The sequence below is a fragment of the Pundamilia nyererei genome, unplaced genomic scaffold (genome assembly GCF_000239375.1).
Source record: "Pundamilia nyererei isolate P.nyererei 1_Seehausen unplaced genomic scaffold, PunNye1.0 scaffold00089, whole genome shotgun sequence".
NCBI lineage: Eukaryota > Metazoa > Chordata > Actinopteri > Cichliformes > Cichlidae > Pundamilia > Pundamilia nyererei.
This window is the reverse complement of record NW_005187490.1, coordinates 629,132-652,408: the sequence shown is the minus strand read 5'-3', so window position 1 is coordinate 652,408 and position 23,277 is coordinate 629,132. Positions and strand designations below refer to the sequence as shown.

Below are 23,277 nucleotides of genomic sequence, written 5' to 3'. Positions count from 1 at the left end.
TTTTCTTCACTCAAAATAAATTTCTCCTCAAAATACAAAACTTGCACCTGCAAACTTTTTTTTACGTGCACTCAGAATAGTGGCACAAAAATAACGCCACAGGCGCCCACTTAGATCCAATTATTGTCATCTTACTGGGTTTTTTGTTACTGACTTTTTTTCGTAGAGGCTATAAATTATTAGTTTGAGAGTCGGATTTTTGGAAGTCCTATGGTACAGAGGAGTTCTGAGAAAGGACAGTAAAGTCAGCACGCACACACACACACACACACACACACACACACAGGTGAAAACAGCTACCTGTGAGTCTGGAGGTGAGCAGGTGTTCAAACAAAGCATCTGCGCTTTCATCAACCCACCACCTCCATATTCCAGGTGGACAGATGGAACTCACACACACACACACACACACACACACACAGTGCTGCGTAGAAAAATAAGGGAACTTTCCCTGGGTGGGGGCAGAGGTGCATGGAATGCGGTTCTTGCTGACCCCACTCGGTGACGTCCAAAGCATTTTCAGGAGCAAAAAGGAAAAAACATTAACCTTAGTCCAGAAATATTTTTAAGATATTTGACAGGTACTGGGAAAAAAAACTCAAGTAAACAGGAAACTGATTAAAAGTTCGTCTGCTTACCCAGAATTTGATCAGGTAGAAGGCGTTTTGTGGGCCCTTATCAAACAGCTCCTTCAGACCTCCCTTCTTCTCGGGGAACTTGTCGTAGATTTGCCGGATGTCCACACACTCCAGCAGCGGATCGCTGTAGCTCAGGCTGCTCTGGCTGATGTGCACAAAAAGGTGCTTGTTGTACTGAGAAGAGAGAAACATTTGAATCAGACGGACGCCAGAAATGTGGAGATAAACACACTGGGTACGCCTAAAGTTACTTCAAGGATCCTGCTATAACTTTTCACTGTAATTTTGAACCTAACAGAGAAACAGAAAAATATAATGTTAGATCAGCAATCTGGTGGATTGTTAAAAGAAAGACTGCACGTCATCACAGCACAACCAAAAGCCAACAAGACCACAGAAGTCATTGAAAGTGCAACGAGTTATCTCCATGGTTTAGAAAAACAACTTATCGACATGAAACACAGTCAAGAACACTCTCAGCATGAATTGAGACGCTACCGTTCATCGAGGTTGTCAAGTTCTGCAACCAAGAGACAAGCTACTCTCTCCCCCCGAGGACCCAAAAAACCCTCAGAAATGTTTCTATCACCAGCTGTGATCTCAACCCAGCAGATCATGTTGTTCATTACTGAACTAATGGCAGAGAAAACACCCAAACAAGCCGCCACTGAAGGAAGCTGCAGTAAAGGTCTAGCAGAGCATCTCAAGGGAGGAAACACTCGATGGTGTCCATGGGTTCTCCACTTCAGGCAGACTGCAAATGACTTTCATCCAAGCAGTGAAAAAATCCTCATAATACCTTTGAGCCTCTGAAAACAGGATTGTGTATAAATGGCTGTAATTCCTCAACAGTTAATGCAAATTTAGTGTTAATTCCCCTGAATTAAAGCTGAAAGCACTTCAGTCAGATCTTTGTTGTTTGATTTAAAGTCAAACGCTGCAGTCGCTGCAGAGGCAAAGCTGCAAAAACTGTCTTTGTCCAAAAGATTAGGAACCTAAATGTGTGGTTATCATTTAATCGTTAAATTTAAGTCAGGTTTTATTAATTATAACAAACTGAATGCAAGCATAGCTGCTAGAAGTTATGGCTAAAACTACAAAATTAAACTGAGGGATAAACTGCTAATAATTCAACTGTAATCTCAGTATCCATGTAAGCTGCTGATTAATACGCTTATGTTGAAAGCAAACTTCAAATTTCTATTTCTGAGCTCAAATAGAGGCTTTACTGACTTACTCCCACTGACCAGTTTCAGAACAGGACCACGGCAACTTTACTGGGCTGTTCTCTGACCTGCTTTTCTTAGACAGGGTGTGAGTTTGTTTGGCTTTGCAGCACAATAAATCATACAGTTTAATGCAATATTGGCCAGCTATACAGATCACAGAGGGCAAAAAACTTAATAGAAAGATCTGCTAGTCTGGTTGGTTAAAAAAAAGACATAATTTTCTGCATTTTTACCCAACTTTGTCTTTGCCTACTGATAAATCTGCATGTTAAATGTGACTTCAGTGGGATGGATCTACATTTAAGGACTCCATTTATTCCCACTAATGTAAATGATGCCGTTTGACAACAGAATCTATTTCAAAGTCACTGTACAACAGTTTTTTTCCCACTAAGCAAACAAAAAGCAACAAGATGAATGCCAGCTGTCTATGAGCCCAAGGTAGAAAAATGGCAGTGAGTACGCAGCGTGGCAGGATGACAGATAGACTGAGCAGACAGAGAGATAGAGCTTTACAAAGGTTATTCATACTAGGTGACACACAAAGGGCTTTAACGCTGTTCTCTGCTGTGGGGTTATCTGTCATCTCTGTTTATGGGACAATAGGGAGTGCTTATTGTAGTCTGGTGCTGGATATGTGTGCATGTGTGCGGAGTAACTCACTGCCTCCTGGTCCCTCTGTGTCTCCAGGAAAGATGAAAACTCCACCAGTCGTAGTTTGGTGGTGCCGATGGAGCGACCCTGCCATGCCGGCTCTCGGTGCGTTTGGGCTGCACTGGGAGGTTCATAGCCTTGAACACACACACACACACACACCATTTAATCCCACTTCACCACTGCAACATGTTCAATCGTGCTTTTTAACGGGCTTAGCAGTAATGCAAACGTGTAAAACTTTAAGCCATTACTGGAGGCCTGAGGACAAAAGCCGGCTGAGGTAAAGGCGAGGCACTAAAAAGCGGTTAACAACAGTATATGTAAAGGGGTAACAATGCAGGGGCCACAGCGAGACCCCCGGTTGCTGCCTCAAAACTCACTCGCTCCATTTTCAAAAACCTCGCCACTCTCGTCACTTAGTTTCATGCTATTGTAACTAGCACACCCCATCATCCAATCTGAAGAGAGGAAGCTCAACAGTGCCGGGTGAGCCAAGTGACGCGGCGCCTTCTTAAATTCATGAATGTTGACCTGATCTGTGGGCAGTCACGTGGCTGGCTCAGTTCTGGCTCAGTCTTTTTCTGATTTGTCATGAGTGGATAAAAGATTAGAGATGTTTTGGGGCATTTCCAGTGGCCGTGGTTACCTAATTTTCTGACAAACTGTCAAATTTTAACTTTTTCAAGTCAAGCACGCACTAAGGAACTCGTTGTGTGCCCTGTTCCACATTTGAGAGGACAGGCCACGCAGCTGAGGTTGTTTTCCACTCTGAAACAGCAAAGCTAACAAGGTGTGTGCAATCAACAGGTCAGCCAATAAAACTAACTTTTGTCATTTCATTAGTTTTTCATTGTTTGACAGGATCGTAATATAAAAATTAGGTAATATATTTAATAAAAATATTAAAAATGAGACCACCTCCAACTTTCTCAGTTGGTACCATCATGTAGCGATGGTGAAGCGAGGCCACGCTAAACCTAAACTTGCTGAAGAAACTGGCTGTGCGCTGCTTGTCTGTCATCTTAACCTCAGTGACGTTGTTCATTCCTCGCCACATATCTCTTGTGGTCGCGTGTGGCCTCCAGCTTCACCCTTACGTGGACTCTCACTCTCCTCTGGGAGTTCACTTCTTCCCTGTCACCTTAAAGTGTTTCTTCTTTATACTAAGCAGTTTTTGTGGATGGCTGCGGCTCAGGGGGTAGAGTGGTTTGTCTACTAATTGGAAAAGTGGTTCGATCCCTGGCTCCTCTGACACCTGCATGTCAAGTATCCTCGGGCGAGATACTGAACCCCAAGTTCTCCTGATGCATCTTTTTTTTCAGTTAGGCAAAGAAAAAGCACTTATGTGAATGTGTGTGTGAATGAGGCTTGGAGTAGAAAAACACCAAGAGCTTAAATTGAATAGAAAACAAGTACAGTCCATTTACCATTTCTTTTAGGTCACTAGGTATCCCAGGCTTGGTCTCAAAGTAGCATACAGGCCTGGCTCGTATCATCACGAAATTGGATCTATTGTTTGATGCAGCCAGTCGAACTAATAATGTCGTCTGATGTAGATTCCAGACTGTAGATTCAAAGCAGCTCCTCTGGATAAAGGTTGTAACAAGAGGAACCAACTTCGGTGTGAGCAGCACTACATTATGGACACGTCGCTGGGTATAGTTGTCTTTCTTGCTAACATTATCGGCAGCAAAATCATATCCGAGGGATATTTCTATCTGGATAGCTTGCCAGCTGTTTAATGGCAGATGTATAAGTTGACTTTTTGCAGTAATAGTCAATGTGTGAGCACGAGCTGCACACTAATGTCCTCAACACTGGAGTTCACTCAGCAGCAATGGAGGTCATTATTGATAATGGTTTTCTGAGGTTACACAGAGTTTTTAAGTTGACAGGACCAAATGAACGCTGCTTGCTATCCTGCTACCCCTTGTATTAAAGGGTATATGGCTCCAAGATTAAAATTACTAGCATTTTCAGGCAGTAAACAGACAGGCTCGGCAGCTGCACGCAAGCTGCAAAAGCTATGCCAAGCAATCAAAGTGCAATTTTCCCAGGAATTGCACTTTCCACCTGATATTTTCAAAGCTGCTTCTAGAAAAAGCAACACAAACTTTTAGTACAGATGACGTAAGAAAAGTCAGATCGACACCTTTTCCCTCTCACGACCTCTTCACGATACAAAAGCGGGAGTGCTGGAGACCCAGGTGTTCAGACAGATTCAAAAACCATCCTGTAGTGAGGCAGCGGTCTAAATGGCAGGAGACAGGACTGCGAGTCCGCTTTAAAAAAAGAAGATAATTGCGCTGTGGTCCGTCTCACCTGAGATCGTGGTGGTCCCTGCTGTCTGCACAGAGTAGGCTTGCTGAGAGAAAGGCTTGATGCTGAGAGAAACAGAGACAGAAGCAGAAAGGAAGCATTGTCACTGTACTTACATTATACAGCGAGGAAGTCTGCTGTGCGTCTTGTATGAACAGTAGTAGAAGCACAGAGATCAAGAGCAGCTCCGAGTTCAGTAAAAGCTATACCAGCCCTATTTCCAACCATTATCATCATCTCACGGGCACGTAAGAGCAGCAGGTGATGAAATGAAAAGGGGGTTTGAACTTGGTGCAGCTAGCCATGTGAACAGAAACTAGGCCAAGAAACCAGCTTAAACATGTTGGAAATAAAATGTACCGTTATTTTCTAAGGAATTGGAAGATTCCAGGTGTCACTCCTGCATACTAATCAGATTTATGACTTCTGAATTGCCACCTTGTTTAAACATCCATTTATTTATTCTGATTGCATGCATCTGGATGTGTCTGCGAGACTCTTGTTATGATTCTGTGTGCTGCAAAAAATGCATCAATAACTTTAAGCCAAATCCAGACTGACAACACTGAGAAATCTTTGTGTGTTTGAGTTCTGGCTTGTCACATTTCAAAAAGCACTTAGTAGTAAATGGGATGAACCCTCTCTGACATTTCAAAAACATAGCGAGTACTCAGTAATAATGTCTACAGCCAGAGGAGTGAAAAACTCCTGATGTGAGGGTTTACAAGTTCACTTAAATGAAACAAAGTGCATGTTTCACTGTGTTTAGTACAGTTAGTGGTTAGTATGGCCACTGTCGGTGAAAATGGAAATTACAGAGCAGTTTAAGATTTAAAAACTTACAAATTTAGAAGACATCTCATAGATTTTGGGGGGGGGGGAATAGGTCTTTTTTTCTCTTGGTCAACGAACTATATTGTGTTACTTTGCAAAGGTGTAACAACCTCTTCACACCAGTGCTGCTGCCGGTGCTTGACATGTGTTATGCCTCCAGTGGATGAACTAATCAAATTTTAGCCTTCTTGGCAATCGGATTAAGCCATAAGAAATTACCCGTGATTTTAGAATGACCTGTAACCACATTGAGCATACTATCAGAAGCATCCCGGCTTCACGGTGCTGTAAATTGGGCCTATTTAGAAGAAAACAATACGCTGATTTGGGAGAACTGACAGCTTATCAAGTTCCTTGACTTAAAAACGAAAATCTCCCAAGTGTTTGCTTGTGAATTCTTAACTTTATCGACAGATTTTACTTTCAAATCATCGCAATCTTTCCATAAAGTTGTGAATTGATCTCAAGTTATTTCTCAAATCCTATCCCACACCTGCAGACCAGTCGCTGTTATTTTATTTTACTACAAAAGGGCATAATATGCATGATAGTTTGCAGTTGTGCAAGCATGGACAAAAGAGAAAACATGTAAAGTTGGATGAGAACGTGTAAGGTGACTGCGACTCACTCTTCTGCGGTGGAGCTGGACTGTCCTCCAGGAATCATCCCCTGCCACAGCTGGAAGTACACACATGCACATTAATACACTGGACTGAGAATGCAAACCATGCATGCAATGCAATCTCCGCATGTTTTTTGTGCACTGCCACTTCAGATTGCTTTATTTCTATTCATCCCCTACTCCGTGTATTTATTCACAGAGAATAAATACAGCACATCTGTGTATGTATGCATGTATGTATGCACGTGTGTGCGCAAGTATTACCTGTGCATTAGCAGGGAAGCTGGCACGGACTATCCCAGGCAGCAGCTTGCTGTGTATGGCCGTGGCTGAGACGATCTGAGCAGAGGACATGGAGGAGATGCTCTGCAGAGCTTTCTCCTTGGCATTCTGGTCCTGCATGTAAACAAACACCACACACTCATTAACATCGTCATTCCTCTGAACATTGTCATTACCGTGCAGCTTGTGCAGATCAGCAGTGAGTCATAAAAAGCCGGAAAATTCATGAAATTGAGAAGAAGAATCTGAATTGTCTTGAATAATGGAATCTTAAATATTAAAGCTTGAGGGGAAAACACTGTTCCTGTGTGACTGGATGTGATCAGGCTGCCACTTTCCTGCTACTTTTTGATTGCACAAATTAACGTACAGCAATTTAAGTAAACTGCCCAACATGGAGCAGCTCATTTGCCAACAAAACACCGTGTAGCTCCAAGCGAACAATTACAGGAGCTTCTTTTACACCCTTATCAGGGTCAGGCTACATTCTTTCGTATCTAAATCTCTTGCTTTGTAAAAAACTGTCCCTGTGACGTTTCAGAGCGATTCAGGGGACAGGGCTTTGTCTTTTTGTGCGTGTCATTTGGGTGTGGTGATGTTGCTTGTGGCCTCGAGGGAAAATCATGGCGACATGAGTGGTGAGCGGCGAGCACAAAGTGTACAGCAGAGCTGAATGTGCTTCAGACGGCGCGGTGAACATTGCTGATCAGAGCTGCTGCCTCGGGGCAAACGATAACATATAGCAGATTTATAAGCTTGATGGTGTGGGCTTATTTATAACGTGAACAAAAAGGCAGCATGAAACTCATGAAACAGCTGAAAGAAATGGAATTAGAGCCACTGCCATAGCTGGAGAATCACTAATTGGCTGCTTCACTCAAGTTAATTGGCACTGAGAGAAATCTCTCCTCCTAGGGGAGGTAATAACATTATAGGAGGCACTGAAATGGGAATCATGCTGGATTTTCATATTAAATACCAGGAGCCATATGGGTATGATAACCACCTTGACCTCAACTCATTCCTTCAAAATCACCAATGATCCTGTTCCTGTTGAATGAGGAAGTATTGTGAAATCCACACAAAGAGTCGCATACGTAGTTTGATTTTTAATAGATGATCAGAAAATGTATTAAATCTGCGAAGCAGCAAATGTTACTCGGACAGCAGACACACTATCTGATGATCTTGTATCTTGAATGGTCTCATGGTCTGGGATGTGATCTACACTGAGCTCACACTTTCCCCATTCTTCCCACTTTTCTACAATATTTCGGTTTTCTAAATGGTCAAGTGTTACGCACAGAGGGTGGCAAAGAGGACAAACTCCACCGGAGCATTGGTTTTGGCAGAACAAAAGATCAAGCTCAGCCAGCAGTACCGGTAGCTCAGTCGATCTCAATCCCTGCCCACGTACGCTGACGGCTAAGCTGATAACCATCTTCACAACCAATTGGGAAATCTTGCATGTGTAATGATACCTGCATACAGTTGCTGCCTGCCCTACAAACTACTTTGCAACTCATTTCCTGCCATTTCTGTCCTAATCAATCTCACAGGTGGCTTCTAGGTGCTGTTAGGGGGGACCTAAAAGGCCTCAGGCCTTCCATGTATAAATTAGTGGAGATGGAATAACAATCCTATTTTGGCTAAAGTGATCCTGAGAGAACTACGGGCACTGCTATAATCAATATTAAAACCTTCAGGGGCTACAGGTCAATTCATTTTAATGGATTAGTGATGGGCTCTGTGACCTAATCATCTGATCAAGCCTTCATTTTACTCCAAAGACTGTCATACAACCTTTTGGCCATAAGAGCCATCCATATACACAGTTAATCACGTCACACGTTACAGTCACGTAAGAGATGCGTGCAGCTCTTCAAGAAAGCCACGTGGTGACGAAATTAGCACTCACACATACACATGTTTGTCTGTTATAAAACGTGTACGGCCCAAGAACTCGCGAGCATCATCAGTGGCGTGATCTCATGTAAGATTGTCTACGGTTAAAGAGGTCTTTCCACCTCCTTTGTTGACAATTACCGACTTATTTGTGGGTTAAAAGGTATAATATTCAAGAACTGAAATTAATGTATAGACACATAAAGAAGTACTTGCTCTCAATCGTCACTTATACCCCACTAGAAGCTTTTTGTCATTAGATGTGTAGCCAATTAGAAAAGGGGGGTAAAAAATAAATAAATAAATCAGAAAGCAACACTAGAGACATGCACAATTTTTCCTAAACATATAGTGTATCATCAACAAAAGGCTCTATATGAATTTGAATAACCTTTATTATAAACTTCAATTAACCATCTGTTGTTTCTTTTATGAAAGCAAACAATTGTTCTCATTCCGACTGCTCTTCTCGGAAAACAAGCGCTCCCTTGTTGCTTTACATAAAGTTAATTACAACCAACTGTGAGGAAGAAAAGGAAAGAGGGGGGAAGAAGGACAAGATACTAAGGACACGAGATTAGCAGACTCAAAGAGAGAGAGAGTAAGAGGACAAGGACAAAATAATGTATGGATACAAGAGAATGACAGGAAGAGGAGGAAACATGAGAGCGTGAAAAACCTAAACAGACCTAATTATACACCTAGGAAACTGGTGTCAACGTGACAGGCGTCCTCCCAGCTATAGCGTCACATTAACAAGCAAAGAGCAAAGCAGCCAGCTACAGATTCCCACTGCTTCTTCAGGACAGCTTCAGAGACTCCAAATTTTAAAAAGTGATTTTTCTTTCATTCCATTTCTTAATGTTAACGTAGAAAAATCTGTTTGCAGTTCTGTGGATGATGCTGTTTTCACTCTGTTCATCCACTGTAGTCATCACAGCAAATCCTCACTAATCATCTGTGTTTATAGCAAACAAACTGGAAAAGAAAAAGCAGCAACACTTCCTGAGCAGCAGAGGATTTTTCTGGAAATGTTTCTGTGCGGTCTCTTACCTTTAGCTTGGACTGAAATTCCCTGGATTTTCTTCGGGCCAATACTTGGATGTGACTGGATACCTGGAGGAGAGGAGACGAGAGGAGAGGACGAAGTGAAGGAGGGGTTGAAGGGTAGGAAGGAGAGGAGGAAGAACCAAACAGTGAGTTGCCATGGTTATGAAAGGACTGTTGCTACACTGGAAGGGTGCACACACACACGCACACACAGACACACACCTACCTCCCCTGACAACAGTGAATAGACCCATCTATGCACATCTTTTGAGCAAGCAAAATGACACCTGGGAACACGGGCCAAGAGCTCAGATACTAAGATTACACTTCACTGACATGCAATAATTAAAAAATAAATAAAAATCCAGACACCCAGTTAGTGTTTCTAAACAGACGGGTGGTATAATCTATCATTCTCCTGTATTTATATCATTGCTCAACTTGTAACAGTAGCGCAGCTGCTAGGCAGTTAGTCGGACAATACGTTCCTGGTTTCCTTTCTAGTAGCACAGAGAAGATGTCACATTTGGTTGTTGTGACAACAAACACAACACTTTCCAACACAGTTTATTTGACTGGACGACCGTTATGTTAAAATGAAATGAAACTGCAGAATAAACACATTATATATGGCACACAATATGACATAATACACATATACTCCAATTAAAATCCATCAATGGAACATAACCATAGTCAACAATATGAGGTCCAAAATGCACGTGTATATAATATAAAAGGATGGTTGGTCGTCAGTAAAACTACAGTTATAGTTACATCAGAGGTTAGCTTGCGCATGTTGGCTTACAGCTCCAGCTGCACTATCACACTTACCGGAGCTTTACTAAGCACACGCATCTTTACCTCGAGGTAACAATGATACAAGTAAAATCAGGATCAGTAACCAGCGTGGCCAGTGTTGGGAAGGTTACTTTTAAAATGTATTCCACTACAGATTACAGAGTACATGGCCCAAAATGTATTTTGTAACGTATTCCGTTACGTTACCCAATGAGAGTAACGTATTCTGAATACTTTGGATTACTTAATATATTATCATGCTTCTTACAACTACATGAATGTGATTTACTACTATTACTGAAGGTTATTTGCCATACCAATACCAACTAGATGTTTAAATCTTAATATAAATGAGTAACAGTAGGTGGACATTAGGTAAGGCTGCACTTTTTGCAGCGATCTCGTATATAAAACAGGTCCGCGGCTCCGAACCGTAGTAAAGGGACCTCTGGCTACTATGTCGGGTTTGTGTCGGGCTCGTCGCCCAAAACTAGCTTTACTTTGATGTCTGGGTCGACTTTGCTAGCGAGGGACAGAGAGAGGCGTTGAAAGGCTGCTCCAACGGAACTTGTTGTTTCGGAGGAAAACACGAACACGGCGTACAGTCGAGTCTTAATAGCTTACTTACAACTGGACTCGTCAGGCTCTCTTTTTGGCTGCAGTGGTTGTTATTATATTTACATGCTTCCAGCTCCCGTTTCTGCTCGGTGACAACTCGTACTTTTCCACTGACCTTTTTCTCCCTCCCTCGCTCACAGACAAATAACAGGTATTGAGACACAGGCATTAGAGCCTCTTAATGCGTCTTTTGTTTGGGTTTCCACCGGCATGAAACAGGAAAAGACCGCTGTTTAATCCCTTTATTTCAACAAAGTAACTGTATTCTGAATTCCACCTTTCTAAACGGTAACTGTAGTGGAACACAGTTACTCATATCATGCATTTTAAATACGTAACACAGGTACATGTATTCCATTACTCCCCAACACTGAGTATAGCTGACTGTAGCTGCACCTGAATGGGCTTTTTTTGCACTGCTGAATCAACAGCTAATCGGGGAAACAATATTCTTTAAATCTCGGTGCTTTTTCCGACAGTTAGAGATCTTTTATTTTTTCCAAGCTACTCTTTGTATAATGGGATACGTGGCGATCCATACTGTAGGCGGCATGACTGGATTTAAAGCGCACTCCCATTATTACCTGTTTCCTTGTTCGCGTCTTCCCCGTTCGGAGTTTGATGTATCTGGCTATCAGCTCGTTTCGACCTGGAGGCACAAGACACAGAACATAGTAATGAAACATTATGCATGCCCACATGCATGTTAAACCCCATTTGACCGGTCTTTCGTTTACGCGGACAATCGCACGCAGAAATCATATGACCCTGACAAACAACTTAGTGGCTGATTTAGAGCTGTTGACCCAGCGGCCTGGTTGACGTGCAGTTTCACATAGAAACGCTGTAATCACCGATACCCCTGTTGAGCCGTCCACACATACACACATGCACATAAAATCACACACGCCACGGCCCTGAATACACATGACCCAACAATACAGGCATTCATGCGGACCGGCCGTCCCCTGATTAAAGGAGCCAGCAGGCCAGCTGTACCCGTGTTTACGCGTGCACACATACACGCACACATAAAGACACACACACACGCACGCACGCTTACGATGCTGAATAATTCAACCCATTCAATGGGGAGCACAGCAGACTCAGCATGACCTGGCTAGTATAGATTAGCCAGGGAGAGGGAGGCAGTGAGAAACAAAGCAGAAAAACACAACTTTTACATCCAGAGAAACTGCGAAGGGGAGGGGAGGGGAGGGGTCGTTTGCACATATTAACTTAGGCCTGCTCCGCCTGGCTATATTACAGCTTTACAGTCCTTAGGAATTAAGGACGACAGACCATTTTACAGATTTCAGGAAATTATGTAATTTGACTGTAATTTTATTTGCTAACAAGCAAATGCGGTTCAGTTTGGTTTGGTTTGGTTTGGTTTCGCTCCCGATCTGTTCTCTGTTGCAACCAAGTGGAAAACCAAAGTCGGGCCAGCTGGCCAACTGATGGTCAAGATCAGCACAAAGCCAAACCTCTACACACTACCCAAATGGCTTGCAACAATAGCCCTAACTAACTAGCAGATGGTGTGTGTGCATGCGTGTGTGTGTCTGTGTGTGTGTGTACCTTCTGAGCAGTCCCACTCTCCCTGAGATATGGAGCTTAGACTGATAAAATCTACAGCTCACCATGCAGGTGTTTTCCTTCGAGCAGTCAAAAGCTGTGACTGACGACAGCACGCAGACGCACACACACACACACAGTACACATAGATGTATACGCAAACATGAGTGCGTGCTGTGAACGCGTGCACAGAAACACACACACACACTGAGTAGTCCTGGCTGTGGAGGCTGACATCTGACTCCAGAGGGGCCAGCTGGTCTTTCTAGGAGGCTTAACGGTGAATTATCATCCTTCACTAACCCTGCGGCACACATCCCTCACTCTCACCCTCCCTCTCTTTCAAAAACTCTCCAGCACACACACACGCACACACACACAATCACACTTTCTTCCCTCCCTTCATTCGGCCATCCATCCATCCTGTGTTCTGGCTGTTCCTTTTCCCCCCTCCTCTGTCCCTCTTGTAGTGAATGGGCTTCCCGTCTGCTCCCTCCCTCCCTCTTCCACTCTCTGTCTCCATCTCTCTCTACTTGCCCAGTGAAAGACTTCAAGGCCAAAGTCAGATGGTCATTAACCGTGACGAACAGAAGCAACCCCCGTGCTCCCCCCAGCTCCCTATCTCTAGGCTGAGGCCACGGCGTGCAAGCCGATATTAATGGAGACGACAAACTGGGAAGAAAGAAAAGTAATGAAATTACATGTTTGTTATGTGATTCTGAACCATTTAGAGCTGATTTGAGAACACGAAAAAAGTTCCAGAAAACACAGGAAACAAGAGCCGGGTTGGTGACGTAATGCTACGACGACACAGGGTTACAATACAAAAGTGCATACGAGGTGGTACGAGGCAGAACGAGTGAGAAGGAGAAGCTAAATCAGACGCTTCCTGCAGTTTGTGTGGTTAGAAAAGCGCCTTTTCTTTCCTGTCCGCTAGCCGCAGTACATTACTGTTACGCCGTCGCTCTCTTAGTGGGGTGATTAAGAGCTTCAGCTGCTTCATAGAATAGCTCAAAACCCCTTTCAGAATAAGGTCAAGGCCTCGCTGACCGCGCTCGCTAACAAGGCTGGAGTTGAGTGGTGTGTATTGTTGTGTACCCTGGACAGACCTCAGAGACCACAGGGGCCAAACACTGGCCTAGAGCCTGGATTCGCAGCAGCTTTGTGGGAGTTTCTGTTCGTTACATCCAAAAAGCAGTTTTTAAAGTGCTAAACCTTTAGGATTTGCATTTGCACTCATTTGAGGCTCTTCCCTTTGTCCTCCAAGGCACAATCCCTGAAATCCTGGTTGGTGCAGACTGAAGTTAATCTTTCATTTATTACAAACAAGCTGCCAGTTCTTTTAAAGAGTAACCAAATCCTGTTAATCTTTTACTGCCAGGTGATGCCACCTGCAGAGATTTGGTAACATCGACTTACTCTAATGTTGGACGACCGTAATATGTAGCGCATCACGGTATCCGACCTGTTTCAAAGGAACCAAGAAGTGTTGACTGAGTGTTCCCAGCACCGTGTAAATATTGTTTTTCAAAGTGCTGATAATAGTATGATATTTGTTGCCGGTGTCAGGGAACGGAATAATGTGATGATTAAAACATGCAACAAGAAGAAGCTGTGAGGATAGAACCAGTAAAAGACTTAAACCCTCAACTCTGACAACAAATAAAGCCTTTAATATTCATTTTCTCCTTTCATTCTGAAACCACTCCAAAATTTCAGTATTAATACCAGTTTATTCCAATTTAGTTACAGTGCACTAAAACGTGGACTAAAAATGTTTTTTCCGTATTACAGTGGTCTAAGACGACTCGTTATTTGTGGGGGAAAGATCGCAGGACTCGGCGGTTCCTCTTTGCTTTGTTTTTGCGTCTCTTTCTTTTCCTTCGGTCTCATAAATCCTGTTACTCGCAGCAGCTTTGACGGCTGAAGTCACGGACTAGCTGGAGAGCATTTAGCAGCTTAAAAAAAACAGATATTTCCTTTTAAAAGTGTTTGTGGAGACAGCTAAAAGGAGAGCGAAGGCTACCAGATTTCCATTTGCCAAACAGGGCTTAAATAAATGCTAATGCAGACGCGTGCTCACGCACATGTTCACCATAAGGTGATAAGATCTGGGTGTTGTGCTTAAAGCTTGTCAGCACTGCTGATCACATAGTGAAAACCACACTAATCTGACCAGACACTGGCTTAAGAGTAAATTTGTTTTCTACTGAATTATCCTTTAAAAAGAAATTTCTTTACTTTTATGTGATTTATTAGAAATAAAGACAAATGTAGCTGAAAAAAGCGGCGATTTGAGGAACTTTTCTCTTAATAACGTCACATAAAGTAGGCGGCAGTGAGCCTGAAATTTAGTGAGTCTTATGATTTGTATTTTATTATTACTGGAAAACAAACTTGGGTAGGTTACAGCCCCTAAGAAGGTAAAAAACAATATAGATACATCGGCGGGGTACAGTAACGCACACACAGGAAGAAACATTTAAAAAATACAGTCACGCATCGGGCACGTGAGGATTCAATTCCTCGCCATCTAAAGGATTTCGAAATGAACAGACAAAGGCAGAAGGGTAGCTAGCCCTTTGTCTTAGGGGAAGATGAAGAGTATCTTCAAAATGAGTCATATAAGTCGAGTAACTGGTTTCGCTGAAGTTGATTTTGCAACGTTGTTGGCATGTCGACTGGAAAGAACCAAAACCATTCAGCCCCAATGAAGGATGCAACCTCCAGTTTAAGACGATTACATTTTTACAATGAAGAAAATGTAGGTGTGTATGACACCATGTGACTGGAAAACATTTGCCAACATGTGTCACAGTCTATACTTCTTCCACTGTTATTCTCGATAAGTAAAGCCCCCTGTGACATAGCTGGTTTGAGCATGCTCGCCGCTGAAGAGACAGATGCCGTTCTGTGTATTAGTCAGTAGATCTATAGGATACGTAGGAGACAAAGACACTGGTCATTATATTGTACTTTTGATGCATCTTTCCCAAGGATAATAGAGCCATTATTCGCCTTTTCATTCCCTGTTATATGCACCCACATTATGATGTTTCTAAGCTTCTCATCCACTAAGTTTATCCCGGCACTTTTTGTACCCGTTTCTTCTTCTTTTACGTTTCACTCCATTTTCCTCCACCCTGTGGGGGGTGTTTCTAGAACCGCAGTAGTCCCCTGCCTATCAGGTATTACTCGTTTCTCCTCTGTACTGTAAGACAACTTACCAGCCACTCAGTGTGCCTTAATGTAATGTCAAAGAAAGCGAATCTACCCTTAAAGATGCTTAAGTTTGCCTTTAATAACTAAGCTTGTATTTTGCTTCTGTGCAAGCAGGAAAAAAAGCAGAAAAATCATTAAAAAAACAAAACAAACTCAACAAAGCCTCAAGAGCCCGATTACACACCAGGCATGAAATAAAATAAGAGCCTATTCAATCCTGCAAGCTCCATTAGCTAAAAATTACAATAAACGAGATACTGTTTTATAATTCCGCTTTGCACAGATGTTGTAGGCAATGATTAAAACCCCTGGTCTCTGTGGCCAAATGCTGCTCATCCCTTCTTGCCATTTCGCCTTTCCTGCTCTGCCTCTGAAAACAGACACCATCTAACTCGATTAGGTCACCATGATAAACGTGTCAACAACCTGCACACAGAGTCAACAAGGTAAACAACCGAACATGCCACCGAGGCAGAGAACAGAATGAGTCTGATTGATCGGCAACTGATCGGGAACACAAAGGAGGTCGATCGCGAGGTTTAGCATCAACGCGACAGGAGAGCGCTGCTGCTTCCAATCTGTGCATGTCCGTAGCGTTTAGGGTTTTTTGGGTACACCTCTCTCTGTTTCTGCTCTATTCAGAGAACAGCAGCAGTGCATCCATGAATGACCAGGGGATGTGAAAGAACATTTTTTGCATCACAACTCAGCCAAATAATGCAGCGAGATTATTTTTGTTCCATAGCCCTCCATAACAACACACGTGGCCGGATCTACACATCAGAAAATGTATTCATTTTATTTTCACCTTTATTTTGGACAGCACAGTAGAACAGCAGAGAGAGAGAGCAAGGGGAACAACACACAGGAAATGGCCCAGGGCGGACTCGAACCCAGAAGCCTTTTAGCAAATAAGTCACCTGCTCAACCACTGAGTTATACCAGCACACAGAACATTAGTGCTGTTGTTTTAAGACATCTAATTATAGTAGATCATGTTCCTCATAGATTATCATAGCATTGATGTTACATAAGTTTGCTTTACAGGCTTAGAAACTCTTCTTATTGTGTCTCTGGGGTTCAAAGAAAAGGACAGCTGAAGCAAAACAACAACATGAAGCTAAAAAAAGAAGACGATTCGCTAAAATTGCAAAAATTCCGAAGGAAACTGTGACGTTGGGACAATTCACAAGTTTTTAAAAGTTTAACTTTAAGGTGCTTTAAAGAGTCCTGACCTTAACCTAACCAAACACCCTAGAGACGCACTGGTACACAGACTGTAAGCCAGATCACCCATGAACAGGACCTGACCTCACTAATGGGACAAACAAATATGGCCGCCCTCTTTCGGGGCTCACATTTAGCGTTCTAGTCTGTGTGGGACCTTTAACCTAGATGATAGAGGAAATAACTATCTCATATTTGGGATACTGATTTTGATTTTCTCTCGATTCCCAAAACTCAAGAAGTATTCACTAGAGAGCGATACGACGAAAGAGAGGAAAAAAGAGAAAAACAACAGGGTGAAAGGGAGGGGGGGACGCAGCTGGTGGCAGCCAGAGAACCATCTGTTCATCACTCTATTAGTTCACACACACACACACACACACACATATAAGTACTCTCTCTTAGTCCCACGCTCACACACACTGCGCACCTATAGCCTGCTTCTATTTCCTCTCTTTTACGGCTCTTTCCTCCCCCTGCATCTCTGACACTTTGCCCTGCGCGACAAGCCTCCGCCACAGCCGTCTATGTCGTTATTCGCACCGTCTGACACAACAGCGAACATTTCAACAGCTCGGCCAGTCGCTCGGTGCGTTTATATCACATTCTACCACATATACCGTGTGAATTAGTGACGAACTATCAAAATTATTCACACTTATTAAATATGGCCCACGGTTGTAGAACAACACAAAGAAGTGACCTCTGCTTGTTTGCGCCTTCGTGAAGAAACCAAAACAAAGCACACGGGGTGCATCGCACTTTCACAACAGCTCCTGTAATTCGCAGTCCAAAGCAATAGGAACATTTATTAAGCGAGGAGTAAAACTGTTTTTCATTGTTTATCTACACTGATATGAGAAAAAGACCTTTTTCAGTTTTTCAAGTGTCAGTAACTTGTACTGATTTATACCCAGCCCTGATTTCCCATCACTCACCGTACATCTTCCCTTCATCCGACAGTATAATCTTCCTCCTTCCACAGGGCGGATAGATGGCCAGGGCCTCCTGGAAGCTCTGCTCGATGTCCGGGCTCCAAACTCCCTCGGGATCCCCATCCATGGTCTTGTCCCCTCCAGAATCACTCAGTCTGTCCATGTCCTCCCCTGGACTCTCACTGCCACTCCAGCTACTGCGCTCCATACTGGCAGCTAACGGTAACTAGCTGATGTGTACTCAGTGCAAATGCCTTGATGCCAAGTTGATAAAGTAATTAAAAGTCTAGTGATAAACTGAAGCTAAAATGAACTATAATGGTAATAATTAACTCCCAGTAACAACGGCCAGCTGTGGCCAACTAGAAACTGACGGTAGCTCCAAATGGTAACTACCAGTAATAAAAATTTAAGGACTAGTGAACTGTAGAAAAGTGAGTGAGCCGCTCCAAAATCCAACCTCAGAGCTCTACAAGAAAAGAGGAATAACAAAGAAAAGTGTCGTATTAGTCATTAATATTCAAACTTGATTCTTCCCATATATGCAAATTAAATTTTACTGCAGCAACACAAGCTCACGTATAAGACAAGACAAAGTGGCACGCTATTGAAAAACCCTTTAATATTGAAACTGCGAATAATTTTACTGTTTGGTACGGTAGGGGTCTGCTTATAACCACTGACTGTAAACGACGGATGCAGCTTTAGGGTTTGGAAACTGAAGCCAACACTGACCAGCAGGGGCCGATTCCTCTGGTTCCAAAAAGACTCCCGATTGTATAAAAGTCTCTGGAAAAACGTCCCTCTGATCCCTTATTCTGTGAAAGCGATCAGGAGAGTGTTCACTGCGATCAAACGCTTGAATAAAACATTGATTTCTGTTCCACAGACAGATGCGCCTCTCGCTTGTCATGTCCGATTCCAAAGCACCAAGACGGCGACAGCAAAACCAAAATCAGCTCGAGGCTTCATAAGGGTGCCTCGCTTTTCCAGCGAGCAGTCCTACTGTGGCTGTGCCTATGTTTTATCAAAAAACTAACACAAAAAAGAGCAAGAAAAGGACAAAAGAAACTAGAGTCAAAGTTTTGATACAATTACACCCCCAAGCCCAGAGGAAAGGATCAACTGATCACCCAGCGCCTTGCATCCAATGAGCTTCTCGGTCATGTTCAGGAGACAAATGCGGATTTCACTGCTACATTTTGCTTTTCAGCTTACATTGTGCAGGTGTGATCACCACATCCCAGAATTTCATTTCAGAAAATGGGACAAACATAATGGAGGGGTGCCATTCTTCTCTCTCTGCAGCCTGCTTTGTGATTCACACTGATATTAAGTCAGATTTTTTTTTTTAAACCAGGAAAATATTTTTTAATGTAGCTTTAAGTTCCGATCAACATGTAGCAAGCCTGTATTCCAGCTGCAAGAGGTAAAGTATTGCTTCCTTTCATGAAGGAAATTGCCTATTTTGTTAAAACCGTTGTGGTACATCAAATCCATGCACGTAAGGAGTGCAAGCGTGTGAGGGGCAGGCTACTACTACACACAGCGACAGACTCAGGGAGGGAAAAAAGACAAACTGAAGGGGCTTGCCAGCTGCCTACAATTCTTCTAAAATCCCCCATGGTAAACAGCAGGGTTGGCGCAGTACACACCACACTCAAACACCACCACCATATGCACACACACACACACACACACACACACACACACACGCATAGAAACACACACGCACACACACACAATTACTGTGCCAGCCCCTTGGGCGAACACATGTCATTTTGTCTGGTCTTCTACTGTTCACACTTCCCATGCACTGTCCCCTTGCCACAGCCCGAACAAGCCTGCAGTGTGAAGTAGATGTGTGTGTGTGTGTGTGTGTGTCTATACTTAACACAATTATATTTGACAATAAGCACACATGCAACTGAAGCATGTAAAGCAGCAGGCAACATTTTGGACACATTTTAACCCCGTCTGCACACCAGCGTTCAGCTCGAGGGTTTTTAACACCTGGGGGAAAACGCTGCGAATCCACAAGAAAACATCCGCTGGCAGAGAATTACAGACATGTGTAATGAAAGGGATCTGCTGGTTTTACTAGAGTTTGTCCCCAGGTTCTCTCTTCATGCTCATTCTGTTCACCCTCGTTTCCGTTTCCTCTCCAACTTCCCATCGTGGCTTTCTTCCCCGCCTCTTCCCGCCCATCCCTCTCCAGCAGTTTTCCCCATTCAAACAAAGATTCATTCATCCAGCAGCCCGCACCAATGAGCAGCAGCAGCTGGATTTCTTACAAGTTTCGGTGTCTCTGTGAGACTTTTCGTGCTGAAGTCAGAATACAGACGCTGTGATCGTCTAGTTTCACGTTACAGTCATTTCACTGATACGTCAATGGCAACATTCTTTAAATAAGTCAGTTCTTGTTAATTTGTTGTCAACCTTCAACCTTTACGCTTAAATATGTTGCTTCTATATGGTAGCTAACAGAAGGTGATAGCACAATATTACACTAGACTCATTTTTGTTTGTAAAGTGCTTTTTAAAGCCCATCAGAGTCAGTCACTGACATTGGCAGCCTATTAAAATCAAGGTCTAAAGCATCACTGAGCAATATTTTATAATAAATAGAAGATAAAATGACTAGTTTTGATTTCTACTACTGATTAAGGTCAATTCCAGCTGCATCTCACAGCTGTTTAGAGACAATGAACCCACAGCACAGCACAAAACCAGCATGAACTTTGTTGACTTTTCTTACTTTTCGTCATAATTTTCATCAGTGACTCTTTGTTTCCTCACAAAAACAACATAATAGCCAAGTTAAAAAACTATGATGACTTTTTGTCGATAAATAAAAACGAGATGGAAATATTCTGGAGAGACGAGATCCAATCAGAACTGATTACGCTACAAAATGTCAACGATTTGAAGGAAGAGAAGAGAGTAAACATGTGGACACATTCTGCATTTAAAGTCAAGGGAAGTAAGACATTTTATAAACTGTGTGGAGCAACTCTCACCATTAAAAACATTTTGTATTTTAATCAATTGAAAGACTTCAAATTTTTAAACTTCATAAGTTTAGACAACTTAAATTTGACTGAAACTAAAGAGCATTTTAGTCAAAAGACTACAAAAACGCAAATCAAAATGTACTGTCAAAATGAACACAGCGGAAATATACAGTCCGAAAAATACTTCTTAGAAGAGTAACCAGTGGACGTGCATTTTAAATTTTAATGCTACATTTTCAGCTAAAATTACTTTATCTTTAAAACTAAAGAACTAATAAAAACATGTATAAATCAACTGACCTTTGAGGAGCTGTTAGCATTTTCCATCCATCTTGCTCATCTTACCCAATTCAGGACAAGACGAGAGGATTTTCTTAACAAGAATTCTGTTCTGTGCAGGATTTAAGTAATGAAGCACATTTGGCTGAGTCTGTTATATGGATTCATTTAGTAGATTTTATAAGTTTAAAAAGCGTTATTTGTGCCATTGCAAAGAAAAAGGAAACACAAAATTAAAGACAAAAGACAAAATTAACTTTCTTATTTAAGATGAAACCTGGATTCTCTTATTTGTGTTCTTTTATAGTTCTTACAAGAAAGGACCGTAAAGGGGCTTAGAAAAAGGAAGAGACAAGCAGCAACGTGGTGACCAGAGATTGTGGAATCTCAGTGAAGTTTAGCAGTCGAAACAACCATTAGCGATGCAAAATGAGTATCAGGTGAAATTTACAACCACCAACAGGAGGTGAAGACAACAGCTGATGTATGACACGGCGCCTTAGTGGGTCGCCTAAGCACTCATACACTCAACAAAAATATAACAATAATAATAATAATAAACGCAACACCTTTGTTACTGCTCCCATTCCCCATGGGATGGACGTAGAGACCTAAAATTCATTCCAGATACACAATATAACCATCCCCCCCAAACAGTGGTCACAAATCAGTCCAAATGTGTGGTAGTGGGCACATCTGCTATATTGAGATAATCCATCCCACCTCACAGGTGTGCCACATCAGGATGCTGATCTGACATCATGAGTAGTGCACAGGTGTACCTCAGACTGCCCACAACAAAAGGCCACCCTGGAATGTGCAGTTTTTTGCGCTATTGGGGGTCTGGGGACCCAGAACCGGTCAGTATCTGGTGTGACCACCATTTGCCTCATGCAGTGCAACACATCGTCGCATGGAGTCTATCAGATTGTCAATTGTGGAATGTTGGTCCACTCCACTTCAATGGCTGTGCGAGGTTGTTGGATATTCGTGGGAACTGGTACACGCTGTCGTATACGCCGGTCAAGCACATCCCGAACATGCTCAATGGGTGACATGTCCGGTGAGTACGCTGGCCATGCAAGAACTGGGACATTCTCAGCTGCCATCTGCCCTGAACAATGTGAACCATGATTCATCCGTGAAGCGCACACCTCTCCAACGTGCCAGACGCCATCGAATGTGAGCATTTGCCCACACAAGTCTGTTATGGCGACGAGCTGGAGTCAGGTCAAGACCCCGATGAGGACGACGGGCATGCAGTTGAGCGTCCCTGAGACGGTTTCTGACAGTTTGTGCAGAAATTGTTTGGTTGTGCAAACCAATTGTTCCAGCAGCTGTCTGGGTGGCTGGTCTCAGACGATCTTGGAGGTGAACCTGCTGGATGTGGAGGTCCTGGGCTGGTGTGGTTACACGAGGTCTGCGGTTGTGAGGCCGGTTGGATGTGCTGCCATATTCTCTGAAACGCCTGTGGAGACGGCTTATGGTTGAGAAATGAACATTCAATGCACGGGCGACAGATCTGGTTGACATTCCTGCTGTCAGCATGCCAATTGCACGCTCCCTCATTGCTTGTGGCATCTGTGGCATTTTGCTGTGAGACAAAACTGCACATTCCAGGGTGGCCTTTTGTTGTGGGCAGTCTGAGGTACACCTGTGCACTACTCATGATGTCAGATCAGCATCCTGATGTGGCACACCTGTGAGGTGGGATGGATTATCTCAATATAGCAGATGTGCCCACTACCACACATTTGGACTGATTTGTGACCACTGTTTGGGAGGGATGGTTATATTGTGTATCTGGAATGAATTTTAGGTCTCTACGTCCATCCCATGGGGAATGGGAGCAGTAACAAAGGTGTTGCGTTTATATTTTTGTTGAGTGTACGTCCACTAGTGAACCGACCGTGAGCTATGGGGTGTTCACGTGTCTGCCTTTAGTCACACACATAGAAAACTGAACTTTCTGAGATTTGCGGCATGAACAGAGACCTGAAGGACTCCACAGGTGAACTGTTAGCAGAGGATTAACTTCCAATGGTCAAACTGAAATATCTTCTTTAC

At 43.0% G+C, this 23,277-nt stretch overlaps 1 protein-coding gene across 1 annotated transcript in view; it reads right to left on the bottom strand.

Annotated features, from left to right (window-relative positions):
• Positions 1-23,277, bottom strand: part of tead1a (TEA domain family member 1a) — a 48,318-nt gene that overhangs the window by 10,432 nt on the left and 14,609 nt on the right. Inside the window, exons 2-9 of the mRNA XM_005739083.2 lie at positions 17,921-18,386; positions 11,540-11,604; positions 9,540-9,602; positions 6,564-6,695; positions 6,306-6,355; positions 4,847-4,908; positions 2,531-2,658; positions 639-812 (exon numbers count right to left, since the gene is read on the bottom strand). Coding sequence (XP_005739140.1) covers positions 639-812; positions 2,531-2,658; positions 4,847-4,908; positions 6,306-6,355; positions 6,564-6,695; positions 9,540-9,602; positions 11,540-11,604; positions 17,921-18,125 — 879 coding nt within the window. The 5' untranslated portion in view covers positions 18,126-18,386. The remainder of the gene's footprint in view (positions 1-638; positions 813-2,530; positions 2,659-4,846; positions 4,909-6,305; positions 6,356-6,563; positions 6,696-9,539; positions 9,603-11,539; positions 11,605-17,920; positions 18,387-23,277) is intronic.